The 14,354-nt window shown below is 41.3% G+C and overlaps 1 protein-coding gene across 3 annotated transcripts in view; it reads right to left on the bottom strand.

Annotated features, from left to right (window-relative positions):
• Positions 1-14,354, bottom strand: part of FAR2 (fatty acyl-CoA reductase 2) — a 142,714-nt gene that overhangs the window by 12,943 nt on the left and 115,417 nt on the right. For all 3 annotated transcript variants that reach the window (XM_066368877.1, XM_066368878.1, XM_066368879.1), the window contains 4 exons: positions 8,232-8,409; positions 6,730-6,774; positions 2,261-2,379; positions 1,268-1,335 (listed from right to left, as the gene is read on the bottom strand). In XM_066368877.1, the coding sequence (XP_066224974.1) occupies positions 1,268-1,335; positions 2,261-2,379; positions 6,730-6,774; positions 8,232-8,409 (410 nt within the window). The remainder of the gene's footprint in view (positions 1-1,267; positions 1,336-2,260; positions 2,380-6,729; positions 6,775-8,231; positions 8,410-14,354) is intronic.

Here is a 14,354-nt window from a genome sequence, read left to right as displayed (position 1 = left end):
ATGGTAATAGGAATACTGTTCTACTTAAAAGATACTATTTGGAAATCTATATGAAAAATTTATACTCTATACAGAAAACATTTTCAAGAAACAGCTGAGCCAGGAATCTGGGCTCCTCTCCTCCCAGAGGGAATCATATTCAATTTTCGGAATCACTAGCGCTGGTTCCTGCACACTCAGGCAGGCACGGGGCCACCCACGTGGCAGGCACTAGCCCCCCGCACGGGTGTGAATAGATCTATTCTCTCTGGATCTCTCGTGTTACATAAAGAAATGCCCCTAGATTATGTTTAAGATAATTTTCAACTGTGAGAGTCTATAATTCCATAAAACAGTAAAAATTTTTGGCTTGAAAGACTATTTTGAATCTCAGAAATAACATTTACATGCAGCATCTTTTTATTTAAGAGGTTAAAATATCTTGTTTATGTCTATTAATACTTCTTCTTATGAGTGATATCTTAATTTTGTTATTGAGGTAGGGGAGATTTATTTTTATTTTCAAACATTTTCAGAATTATTTTGATATATGACCTAACTAGCTGGGTATGCCCTGAAGAGCTTTGCTGCTGGAGAATTTCATTTAATTGTCACCGAAGTGACAACTTTGCAAATAGAAGAGCACAGCTGAGTGTTCCGAATTAGAAATTGGATTCTGACAGGTTAAATACCTTTTATTGTTTTCTACATCTAGTTCTTAAAAAAATAGCTAAGTGACCTAAAGTTTCAGATAAGGACAAGAAAAATCTCCTCCTGAACTGACAAAGAAGTACAAGATCAGTTAGTCAAGTTTCCATTCTATGCAGAATTAATTACTCCAATGAGACACTTTCAGGCTTACTCTTGCGGCTGACTGCATAATGAATGAAGAGTATCACTGACTCAGTCCCAGAAGTTTGTATTACTGGGCCTTTCTAAATCTACTTGGTCATTTCACACTGTCAGAGACGGAGCAGTGGCCGCGGTGGGAGCAGTCCATCCCTGACATCGCTCATAACTGCTGACTTCTACTTGGTTTCACTTATTTTTTAGTATCTATGGCCAACAGCCTCCTTATTGCTTACAATCATGCATATAGTCCCACTGGCCCTTCTTTGGTACATTCTACTAAACTCTCACACGTCATTAAGTTGCAATTATTTAATCTCTTATTTTTTTGTGTGTCTTTTCCCCATTAGACTCTATGCTCTATGACACACATTGTCTAATTCTTTCCCCCCGGTGACAGACAGAGTAGTTATGTCATTATATCGCGATAGGTACTTACCCATTTTGCCCCAGTAACAAGGATTAAAGTTCCCAGATGTACAGTGGTAGATTAATGTTGATTTAGGTCTGGAAAATGAAATCAAATTTAGATAAATATGTCAAAGTAGAGAACTAATGAAAGAAAGATAAGGGAAAATGATATTTAGACAAGGTTATTTTAGTAATTCCTGTGAGTAAGGCCACCTAGGCAACCCTCCTGATTGGTTCCTTCTTTGGGTTAATAAGCAAAACGGAAGAAGCCGAGGAAAAGTGTGTGTGTGTGTGTGTGTGTGTGTGTGTGTGTGTGTGTATGAGTGTGAGTTTGGGAAAGAGATCTCAGACAGGATGACAGTCTGTAGAGCAAATGGAGGTGTCATGACAATGAGAATGCAGATGATCACATTTCTAACTTACGAACATGTTTATTCGGCAAAAATATAAGCTATATTTCTTCCTAAATCCAGCTAAGTCCTGTTGGTTTGGAAAATATATAAATATCCTTCAAGTAAGAAAATGACTTCAAGGAAGAAAAATTTAATTCTGTTTATCATTTACTAACAGAGTCAGATATATAAGCAACTTATTATTTTTTTTTTTGTACCAAGAAATGCCCCGTATGTGGTGACTGAACTTCTGCCATTTGTCAGGGACTGAGCAGGTCAATGAAATACAAAATACGCTCTCATTTCCTTCACTTTCATCTCCTTTGCCTTAAAAAAGGAAGCCGTATTTTAGATTACTACAGAGAAAGAAAAGCTTCTTAGGTATCAAGAATTTTATGGTTAAGTAATTTAAAAAGTTTGTCACTTTATGATCAGTGAAGTACTAAGCAATACTTGTAACACAACTTGATGCATATATGATGGCATATTGGGAACTATGTAAATTTTTGAGACAGACACCCTCTCCCATTCAGGGTCTTCTATAATCAAATGTATATCTTTTGAAAATAAGGCTAATATATTCACTCTCCTTATCATAAAATCTTTGAAAGCCAGCTTAGCATCCTCACCTGTGAACTGCTGTGTACCAGCCCACAGCCAGGGTGAGATTGACGACTGTGTCCACCGGAATCACATCTGCCACAGCCATCGGAGTGGCTCTGATGGAGCGGAGAAACCCCTTCCCAGCCTGCACAGGAAGAGGAGCACAAACACTGAACTGGGCCGACGTGGCAGCTGGAGCCAATACTGAGGCCGTTAGTAACAGCATCGATCCACCACTCACTACATTCCTGGACCAGGGCTGACATCTCTCCAACTTTCCAGCCAAGTTCACCTCAAATGCCAACATGTCTATGAACAACTATTGAGGGGTCCTTAGATTCCTTTAGGGAGTGAAATTCCTCAACTTTTTGAGAGGGGATATATTCAGTTAATTAACAAACACCTAAACTAGTTTTTTACTTTTTAAAAATTAATTTGTATGACATTTTAAAAATTGTTTCCCAAATTTCCCGTTAATACTGTGTTACTTTACCACTTCTTAAATGATGTTGTTTTCTGCTAGCGCTTACTAACTTATAAGCAACAGCAGACACTAAAAGTTTAAGAAATATTTATTTTTTAAAATTAATACAATTCTATCAGTTATCAACAACTTTGTTATTATTTGGGAAAAAGCTACCATTATGTACTTTCCTTTCGGTATTTTGGTTCAGCTTACAGATCAAAGATATTATATAGATGCAAGAATTGGGAATTATTTATGTTAATAAATAAGTTATGCCAATAAATAAGTAAGTTAAAAAATAAGAAGTTGTACTTAATTATTTTATGAAGTAATTGATCACTGGAGAACAATTTTTTTTCATTTTCTGTTGCATGAGGTTTTAGAACTGTTTCTATATATTTATGCATTGGTGATTCCAAATCTGAAATCCGTTTTTGGGTGCATGCTGTAGTTTTTATGCAATTTTAATTTCTTTTTGTTACAGTTAATGGCATGCCTTGGTTTCTAAATTGGAGTTAAAGGGCAACAACTCTTGGATTGAACATAACCACAAGTCAATTAATGTTTTACAAACATCACTTTTACATAATTGTAGTTGTTTTTAAACGTAAAAAATTATTATCTGATAAAAACACCCTCTTATTTTGTTTTAAAATTGAATCATGGCTTCTTCGAGTAGGCATAAATGTAAGAATAGTCCTAACACCTTCTGTTATATATGTGGCTGTTACACACTTCAATGTCAAAGGCGCAATATTTCATCATTTGTGACATGTGCATATATTGCCTATTTTCAAGTTCCCCTTGGCGATCAAGACAAGAATTGGGCTCCTCATATTGTGTGTCATAATTGTGAAGAAATGCTTCGTGACTGGACAAAAGGAAAACGCAAAGGAATGTCTTTTGGTATTCTCATGGTTTGGCGTGAACCTAAGGACCACAGCAGTGACTGTTATTTCTGTCTGATCCATACAAAAGGCATCAGCAAGAAAAAATGGCGTATGATCGCATATCCGAATATTCCTTCAGCAATACGACCTATCCCACACTCTGAGACACTCCCGGTTCCAGTTTTCAATGGTTTTATTTCTTCTAAGGGCGAAGAAAGTGAACATGGTCATCAGTATATTTTGATAAGATGCATGAGGAAATGGTTGTAGAATCTGAAGGGTCTTCTTCTGATGCCAAGCAGTTATTAACCACTCAGCAGTTTAGCCAACCCAAATTAAATGACTTAGTAAGAGATTTGGGCCTATCAAAAAAAGCAGCGGAGTTATTAGCCTCTAGGCTTCAAGAAAAGAATGTACTTCACCGGTCAGCTAAAGTATCCCATTTCAGGAAGCGTGAACAAATTTTGGTGGACTCTTTTTCTGAAGACAAACACTTTGTTTACTGTCATGATATCAGTAGTCTTCTCAGCCAGCTAGGTGTTACCACTTACAGTCCAACAGAATGGTGGCTATTTCTTGACAGCTCTAAAACGAAGTCTGAAATGTGTTCTCCTACACAACGGTAATGTTTATGCAGCAGTTCCAATTGGTTATTCAACTCATCTGCGAGAAGATGATAATGACATAAAAAATGTCCTTGACTTTCTCAAGTCTGAGGAGCATAACTGGATCATTTGTGTGGATCTTAAAATGGTAAATTTCCTGCTAGAACAACAGAGAGGTTTCACGAAGTATCCTTGCTTTCTGTGTTTGTGGGACAGCCGAGCTCGGGAGAAACACTGGACACGAAAGGAGTGGCTGAAACGTGAAGCTCTGGAAGTAGGGATGCAAAATATTGTGAATGAACTTGTAGTTAATTGAGACAGGATCATTTTTCCCCCACTTCACATCAAACTTGGCTTAACGAAGCAGTTTGTTCAGGGTTTGAATAGAGAAAGTGAATGCTTTCAACATATTATTTCTGTTTTTCCTGCCTTGTCTTTTGAGAAAATAAAAGCAGGTGTATTCGATGGACCTCAAATTTGAACCCTCATACATGACGAAGAATTTGCCAGGAAGATGAATAAGGAGAAGAAAGCAACATGGCAGTCTTTTGTGGCAGTTACAAAGAACTTCCTTGGCAACAAAAAAGCAGAAAACTATGAACTTCTGGTTCAAAGGATGCTGTTGGCTTTCCGCGACATTGGATGTAACATGAGCATTAAGATTCACTTCCTGAACAGTCACCTTGATAAGTTTCCTGAAAATCTTGGAGCTGTTAGTGATGAGCAGACTACTGCTGGAGCATCAAACGAGATTGTCCTCAACAAGTACACAAATGCAAGAGCTACAAACACAAATTTTTGCCTGAATAGAATTTATGTTTTATGCAATTTTATGATTAAAATAAGTGTTTTAATATGTTCTATTTTGAAATTGTAGACAAATTCTGATGCAATCATATCTTTTAGTGTTTTAGTGTATTTACTGCATTATATAAATTATTATATTTTCACAAAGATGATGCCCAAAAAGACATTCTACTTCATTGTGTTAAACTAAATGTTGAAAATTTTACAATAAGATAAAAACCTAAAATCTTGAATTGCAAAAAAACTGTAGTTTACAGAGAAAAACTAATGTCAGATTTGAGATCAGCACACTCGAATTAGGTAACAAGTGTTTTTGTGGATGCAACAAACATTCTGTTCCCCAGTGTTATTTATACCCTGCACATTCTCACATCGCTTTTCAGTGGTTGTTAGCATTTTCTTATGTTCCTCATTTCTGTTTTCTTGTACCTGGTCCCCCTTCCTTTGGACATAAGAAACCAGTTTGGAAAATTTTGGATAACTGCATTTTTGTAAATGATGTAATAAAACGCACTCTAAGGTCATGTTGTCACCCTAAGTAAAGCCTCAAAGAAGAAGAAGGCAGGTAGAGAACAGAAAGAGAGGCTGCTAGGGAAAAAAAAAAAAAAAAAGAAAAAGAAATCAGAATGTTCATCACGATCTTGCTCAGGGAGTCATATTTACTGTCTTCTATTTGTGTTTTAGTTCCGTTGGCCCTAGCTCTGCGAACAGAGGCAGAGTCTGGAGTCTGAGGATTGTAAGGTTTAAACCCAGTGAGAGAACTGAATTGCCACTCATTGTCCCAAGGAATAGAGTTGTAGTTCTGGTCTTAAAACACTGCAGCGTGAACTGTGAAGCACCCAGCCCAACTGGGCCATTGTTTATGCAGGGAGACACGCACAAGTGCTGCTGACTGGGAACCACAAATGTTTCTCCTTGTCTGTGACAGGATTATTGTTGAAAAGCATTTCTTATATTCATCAATTTTTAATTTTAAGTTTTTGCTACTATTGGTAGTTCTTTTCCTTGTATCTATTAAAAACTGGCTATTGATGTATTTTATGTATTTATATAATTTATACCTGTTTTATTATCAAGAATTTAATAATCTTTGTGAATATGATTTTTATTGCCTTCCCAGTTTGCTGCATTAATTCATTACTAATGAACAGCAATAAGGAGGAAACATCCCCATCTTGTGGTAACAAAGGAGAACTACAGACATGGTCTTCTGCTCAAAGGCTTTTCCAAAAAAACTCTCCTAAATAGTGACTGATATCTCAGTATGTCTGCTTTTTATTTATTTATTTATTTATTTATTTATTTATTTTAAATTTTATTCACTTTAGAGAGGAGAGAGAAAGGGAGAGAGAGAGAGCGGGAGAGAGAGAAGAGAGAGACAGAGAGAGAAGGTGGGGAGGAGCTGGAAGCATCAACTCCCATATGTGCCTTGACCAGGCAAGCCCAGGGTTTCGAACTGGCGACCTCAGCATTTCCAGGTCGACGCTTTATCCACTGCACCACCACAGGTCAGGCTATGTCTGCTTTTTTGATAAGAAAACCGCAAAATAAAATTTCATTCTGTACCTATTTTTCAATCAGCAAAACTAAGGTAAGATGCTTCGACTGCAGTTAGCAAAGTAACATTTATGGTTTGAGTCAATGAAGCGAAACCAACACTAAGTATGCCATTAGTTATTCTTCCTCCACCACATTTCAAGGAGTTCTTTTCCCATTATTATACATACCGCAATAATGAGTCCACTAGGTCCGTTTATGTTATCAACCCAACCCTAAAAAAATGAAAAAAAGATCTCTAGTGGTTACACATGTCAGAAAATTTTAACCCCTTGGCACATTTGCAGTCTAATCTCAATACATTTCAAACAGGAGCACAATATAACTGATCCAGTACTTCTCACATCGCAAACCAAAGTCAGTGGCAGAGCGCTATCTATTTTTTGCACTTTATCTGTGCAAGAATTAAAATTCTGCCAGCAGGAGTCATGAATAGTTTCAAATTGTTTAATGACATCTTAGGGCCTAAATTTTACGAGTTAGAGCATCCAGACCAGGGGTCCCCAAACTACGGCCCCGCGGGCCACATGCGGCCCCCTGAGGCCATTTATCTAGCCCCCCGCTGCACTTCTGGAAGGGGCACCTCTTTCATTGGTGGTCAGTGAGAGGAGCCTAGTTCCCATGGAAATACTGGTCAGTTTGTTGATTTAAATTTACTTGTTCTTTATTTTAAATATTGTATTTGTCCTCGTTTTGTTTTTTTACTTTAAAATAAGATATGTGCAGTGTGCATAGGGATTTGTCCATAGTTTTTTTTTATAGTCCGGCCTTCCAACGGTCTGAGGGACAGTGAACTGGCCCCCTGTGTAAAAAGTTTGGGGACCCCTGATCCAGACTATCTATCTACATATATACGTTTGTATTAGCTTGCTTAGAAATGTTAGAGGAAAGATTATATTTAGAAACAGTTGGAGGAAAAATGTCTTTTTGAGTTTGTCTCCTTAGCACCAGCAAGTCAGTTGACCTTATTATGTCTGTTTCTTTATCTGTAAAAGTTAAAATGCGTGTGTAAAATGGGAGGGGAGAGAGAAGAGATGAGAAGATGAAGAGATTATTTGTTGAGACTTTTACTTGGGACCAGGCACAGCTAAGCACTCTGTACACATTGTCTTATTTGATAAGCTCCCTAAAATGGGTGGTAACAGCCCGGTTTTACAAATGAGACAACTCAAGAGTCTGCATTGTCAGGAAGTAGTGGAGCTCAAATTTCTCTGGCCCTAAAACTTCACAAAATTCCTTCAAAGAAGGTACTTTGATCCAAAGTGCTTTCAAAAGGATGGAGCAGTACACAGAGATTGACAATTATTATTCCTAAACTGAGAACCTTTTGTGAGCTTTGTGGTTCCTATTTGCCCAGGAATTTACACCAATTTGACCATCAAGAACATGCTGGTATATTTAAATTATAGTGGAAAAGGAAGTGAAACCATCTCCCGTGGAAATTTTAAGACTAGAGTTAATGAGAAGCTAATTTAAGATCTCAACCCAACTCCAGATCAGTCAGCATAAGCCCCAGAGGAGCCTTGTGCTGAACCATTCCTGAGCCAAAGGTGGAACCTTGCTCTAATATAGAGTTGGTGTTTGATTTCCGGCACTGAGAGAGAGAGAGAGAGAGAAGACACTAGGAAGTTACTGGGCCGGGACGCTGGCTTGGAAGTGTGAGTGGGCTCACCGGGAACGGCTCCTGCCAGGTTGCCCCCACGATGGACGGCCTCACGATGGCGATGTTCAGGTTCCCGCTCTCCTGCTGCACCACCATCTCTCCCAAGGCCTTGGTGTAGGTGTAAGTGTTGGGCCGATCCCCAATCAGCTTGGGCGTGATCTCGTCAATAATAGCGTCGTCTAACCACCTGAAGGAAGCCAGAGTGAAAAGGAATTCTCATGAACATACATTAAGACAGTGGACCCCAAAGACATTGTGAGACACAGACAATCACAGAAAACACTGCTGCTTTCTAGCCTGAGTTCTGGAGGGCAGAAGAGTCGCAAGATGGCAGAGTGTGTCCCTGTCCTTCACCTCATGTAGGATGGATGAGCTCTTCGCTCCCCACTGCTCAGCCCAACCTCACCAGCTGAATCCCACCTCCTCACACCTAGATAGATAGGTTTAACAGCCATGCAATCTACTACTTTATTATATAGTCTCTACCTCCAATAACTTCCTCTCCAACAGGTTCACAAGGACATATGCACTGAATACATTGGCGAAGCCGATCATGAGCCCGGGAGCGTGCTGGGTGCGTGCATGCATGGAGTTCACAGGCTCTTCTTGTCCAGGTTCTTCTGGGGCAGCCCTGCTCACTCACTGTTACCCAATTAAAACCTAATGCACCAACCCTGCAAACTTTTAACTTTTTAAATTCCATTCAATGCCTCCATTCAATGCCTCAACAAATAGTGGACTTATGGTCTGTTTTAACATATCTCTGGAATGTATTTTGAAGTCTATTTAGAGTCTATGCTAATAACTTGGTAATTATTTCCAGAGATTTCCAATGAATTCTGAAGTGCTCTAATAACTGTTAATGAGCTGCAAAGTGGAGTGCTTATAGTACTCTGAAGCAGTTGTAATTGCGAGTAATTAAATACCTCTACTTATAAGAAGGCAGGTATCATTATCAACCAAGTCACCATGGCGTCAGCCTAATCTCTTCTTCAAAGGTGTCAGAACCATTTTGTCAGTCTCAAAGTCTATCTGCAATACTTGAAGATAGCAATAAAATTATTGTCAATTAAATAGTCAATGTTTTTTTTTAAGCAGGCAGACACTTTTGGTCAATCTTTTGATATAAAATAGTTCTAAAAAATTAGGCTACCGGCCCTGACTGGTTGGCTCAGTGGTAGAACGTCGGCCTGGCGTACAGAAGTCCTGGGTTCGATTCCCGGCCAGGGCACACAGGAGAAGCGCCCATCTGCTTCTCCACTCCTCCCCCTCTCCTTCCTCTCTGTCTCTCTCTTCCCCTCCCGCAGCCGAGGCTCCATTGGAGCAAAGATGGCCCGGGCGCTGGGGATGGCTCCTTGGCCTCTGCCCCAGGCGCTAGAGTGGCTCTGGTTACAACAGAGCGACCCCCCGGAGGGGCAGAGCATCGCCCCTTGGTGGGCAGAGCGTTGCCCCCTGGTGGGCGTGCCGGGTGGATCCCGGTCGGGCGCATGCGGGAGTCTGTCTGACTGTCTCTCCCATTTTCCAGCTTCAGAAAAATACAAAAAAAAAAAAAAAAAAAAAAATTAGACTACCCAAATACGTTAGTGTGACTTGATATATTTATTCCTATTTTATAGACTGAGCTCACTCCCACTATTTTGTTTGTAGAGAAAACTCAGAGGTTACCACTTGGCTCCCATTGTAACTGGAGTATTTAAGATGTGTTCATGCCATCTGATGCAGAAACACAACTCTCCACTTTAATAACTCCCATTTGATACTGGAGAGGAACGTGAACATTGTCTATGTTTGGTTTTCCTCTTTGCCGCACCAAGTGCTGAATGTTTTCTGGAAACTCAAATGCTTTTTGATTTAAATTGAATAGGGAAAGTTTGAGAAGTTCCTAGAATTAAAAACAACTCCAAATACTTAGAAAAATAGATATTCCAATTATCTGGCCACCTGAGGGTTGAAAGAAAGTGTGGGATAATGCAGGCAGCCCTTCATCTTCATGATAATGTCCCCCCCCCCTTTTTTTTTTTTTACCTCATCTTGTTTGGGAGTCAACAGTAGATTAACAAACCAAAGGCCATTTTCCTTCCTTGGAAACACACACAGGTTATAAAAACTAAGTCAGAAGAAATACAGCCTAATTTTTCCTTCCTTCCTCCCTCCCTTCCTTCCTTCCTTCCTTCCTTCCTTCCTTCCTTCCTTCCTTCCTTCCTTCCTTCCTTCCTTCCTTTTCCTTCCTCCCTTCTTTTTACAGCTTTACTGAGATAATTCACCCAGCATACAATTCACTTAGCTGGTGGAAGCACAGCCTACATTGAAGAAGGTTGTAAAGAAAAGAGTTCTAAGAGCACAGCCGACCGCAGCGGCACGCGAGGGTTATACGTCCGTGCGCAGCACCAGCTGCCATCCTGGTGTCAGTGTGCACCATATCAGTGATGCTTCGAGGCCCGACCACGTCGGCTGGGTCAGCTCCGGGCTCGTAGGTTTCTAAGAACACACGCGCAGAAGTAGTTGCAGTGTGCCGTCCATGGCCTGCCTCTGCCCTTCATAGCTCTACCTCTGTTTTGCTGTATCATCCTCTCATGTCCCCTCTTTTTACTTGTGAAAAATGACAATAACTATATCTGTTCTAAAATTTTAGGTTATCATGCGAACAAACAGAAGTATTCACAACTGCACTTAAGCTTTTTGATAAAATAAAATGAGCCAATCAACCTAAGGCATTCTTAATTTTGGTAAAACAACCAAGGAGTATGTATCTACAGAGGCAGTGGTTGGTTGGAAAATACATATATATATTAGTGAGACAGCATGAAAGAGAGAGACAGGCAGACAGAAAGGGGGAAAGATGAGAAGCATCAATTTGTAGCTATGGCACTTTAGTTATTCATTTATCATATGTGCCTTGACTAGGAGGCTCCAGCTGAGCCAGTGACCCTTTGCTCAAGCCAGTGACCTCTTCTTGCTCAAGCCAATGACCTTGGGCTTCCGGCCAGCAACCTTAGGGCTTAAACCAGCAACCATGGGGTCATGTCTGTGATCCCATGCTCAAGAGGGCAACCTGGCGCTCAAGCTGGAGAGCCTGCACTCAAGCTGGATGAACCCAAGCTCAAGCCGGAGACCTTGGGGTTTTGAACCTGGGTCCTTAGCATCCCAGGTCGACACTCTATCCACTGTGCCACCACCTAGTCAGGCTTAAACTAATTTAAAAAAAAATTATTTATGAATTTTAGCAAGAGAGGAATTGAGAGAGACAGAGAGAGACAGAGAGAGAAGAATATTGATCTGTTCCTGTGTGTTCTCTGACTGGGGATCGAACCGGCAACCTCTGTGCTTCTGGACGATGCTCTAACCAACTGAGCTATCTGTCCAGGGTATTAAAACATTTTTTCTAATGCAGCCAAACAGCCCATAGCTTGTCTCACCCAGCTTCTTCCCCAGTTCACAGAGATGAGTGTAACAAGTATGCCCTTTCATTAATTAAGTGACACCCTCTTCAGGATGTATAATCAGTTCCTGCTCTTCTTGACCAAAGTTTGATTTGCTGCTGTGTTTTGTTCTCAGTTTATTTTTAAAACAGTAAATAAGTTAGCATGGAAAAATGACACCACCTGAACCAAAATACATTTCTGAAATGAACCAATGCCCTCCGGCGTATTCAAGAAGATGTTTTGAACCCATGAGTCCTAAATTCTAAACTACATAAATTGATTCAAAAGAAGCTGAAAGGTATTAAAGATTTCAGAAAACAATGTGTGTGTATACACACCTGCAATTTTCTCTAAATATTACTATCTTTTTGGTTTGAAACATATTGAATCAACCACTTAGAATCACTCATAACTTCATAATTTATGTATTTACTGGATGAGCTAGCAAGAGAAATGTGTATTTTTTCCTCCTAATTTTCTTATTCAATAAGCAGGGCAAGCTGCTGGTGTATCGGGAAGGCTTTCTGGAGAATCCGCGCTGGACACATGGCCTCTTGGTGATATCTGCTCTCTCCTCTGAGCTGCACTCCAACCTTGACTGTTGCAATTCGCATGCCCTATGGAATGGCTCAGGTCTGTTTCCCCACTTTTCAATGAGTCCAGGAGAGCACCAATTATGTTTTATTATTTTCGTGTCCAATCACCTTTCTGCCCCCAGGGACTTTCTGTGAATGGGCGCTCTTCCATAGAATGGCCTTGATTGGCCAGTTTATATTCTGCATAAGGTGTTGGGAAGCCAAGCTGGCCAATGATTGGAGAGAATGGTTGGACTCTGAAGGAGGTCGAGCTGCAGGAAGACTGTGGGAGAGGAAGAAAAGGGGGTGTCTTTGTAGAGAGTGAAGCAGAATTGGAAGTTCAAGTATCCACTGGTGGTGGGGCAAGTGTGGAGAAGCTACAGGTCTATATATGTTGATCAACTTCAATTTGTCAGCGTTAGTGTCAGAGTAAATTTAAACTGTTTATTGGAGAGAAGAAGGGTGTACTTATCTGAGCTAATGCTTGTGTTGAAGGGGCCTCTGTCTTTTCCTCTAAACTTTTATGGAGCACTTATTCTGGCCTCCAATGGCCCAACAGCATGAAAATGACTTGGTTTGTTTTAGAAACAAACTAGCCCTGCTCTGATTTGTATTTAAAGCCGGAAAAGTACACAGAATTTTCAATTTTGTGTCAGCTACTTAGAAGCCATGTTGAGATAATACAATCTTTTTTTTTTTTTTTTTGATAGAGACAGAAAGAGTCAGGGAGAGGGACAGACAGGAAGGGGGAGAGATGAGACGCATCAATTCTTTGTTGCGGCTCCTTAGTCTCCTTACTTGTTCACTGATTGTTTTCCATATGTGCCTTGGGGGGGGGGGGATGCTACAGCAGAGCGAATGACCCCTTGTTCAAGCCAGTGACCTTGGGCTGAAGCCAGTGATCATGGGGTCATGTCTATGATCCCACGCTCAAGTTAGTGAGCCCCTGGGCTTTCGAACCTGGGTCCTTCACCTCCCAGTCCAACACTCTATCCACTGCACCACTGCCTGGTCAGGTGAGATAATACAATCTTGAAAATAAAAGCACGCTTACTAAAATGAGCTCCCCCACCACCATCCAGCACAGATACACTCTTAGTGTTAACAGTGTCATTCAGCAGCCGGGCAGAACTGCTTTCCCAGGATCGACCTCCTTTCTCAGCCCACAGGGGACGCAGGGCGGCTCAGCTGCCAGGTCGAGAGGTGGGGGGGGGGGGGGGGAGGGACTGGGGGACTGAACAGCCATCAGCCGTTTGTGTGTGTGTGTGTGGGGGGGGACTGAACAGCCGTCAGCCGTTTGTGTGTGTGTGGGGGGGACTGAACAGCCATGGCCGTTTGTGTGTGTGTGTGGGGGGACTGAACAGCCGTCAGCTGTTTTGTGGGGGGGGGGGGGGGCGGGCAGCCGTGGCGGCTGCAGGCAGCGTCCTCCCTGCTTCTCACTCTCCACCCTCCACTCACCCTCAGTAGCTCACTGCTCTGTGTTTGATCAAGAAACACCTTTTCTTTTTCACATTGGCAAATTAGCTGTGTCTTTTGGTGGCCTGGTAACTTCACAAGTGTGATTTTTAGTAGGTGCAAATCTACTGGGAACTTTTTATTATATTAAAGCATCTGGACTTAAAAGACAAACAAAGGCGAGGAGCGTGGGGAAAACAGGCGCATTGGTTACTGGAGCACAAATGATTCTCACCACAAAGGAAAACTGCTCAATGAGGAAGCACTTTGAAAAGACACGTTCCCACCGGTGTTGGCGCAGTGGGTACGCAGTGCATAGAGCGTGGACCCTGGAACGGCGAGGTCACTGGTTCGGAGCCCAGGGCCGCCAGCTTGAGCCTGAGGTCGCTGGTTTGATTTCCAGTCAAGGTGATGCTTCTCTCTCCCTTCCTCTCTCTCTCCTTTCCCTTCTTCTCCTTTCCCTTTATCCCTTCCTTGCTCCCTACTATCTCCTCCTTTCTCTCCCCCTTTCTTTTTCTCACTCTTCTTCTCTCTCTTCCCCTACTTTCTCTGTCCTCCTTCCTCTCTCTTTCTCCTTTCCTCTCTCTCTTCAATCCCTCTCTCTAAAACAAAAAAGCAAACAAACAAGCACAGTCTCCAAACTTGCCCATGACTAAGACTTGCACAAGGCCTCTGACAAC

Source organism: Saccopteryx leptura, chromosome 2 (assembly GCF_036850995.1).
Source record: "Saccopteryx leptura isolate mSacLep1 chromosome 2, mSacLep1_pri_phased_curated, whole genome shotgun sequence".
NCBI classification, from domain to species: domain Eukaryota; kingdom Metazoa; phylum Chordata; class Mammalia; order Chiroptera; family Emballonuridae; genus Saccopteryx; species Saccopteryx leptura.
The sequence above is the reverse complement of the archived record's forward strand: the minus strand, read 5'-3'. Positions and strand labels throughout refer to the sequence as shown.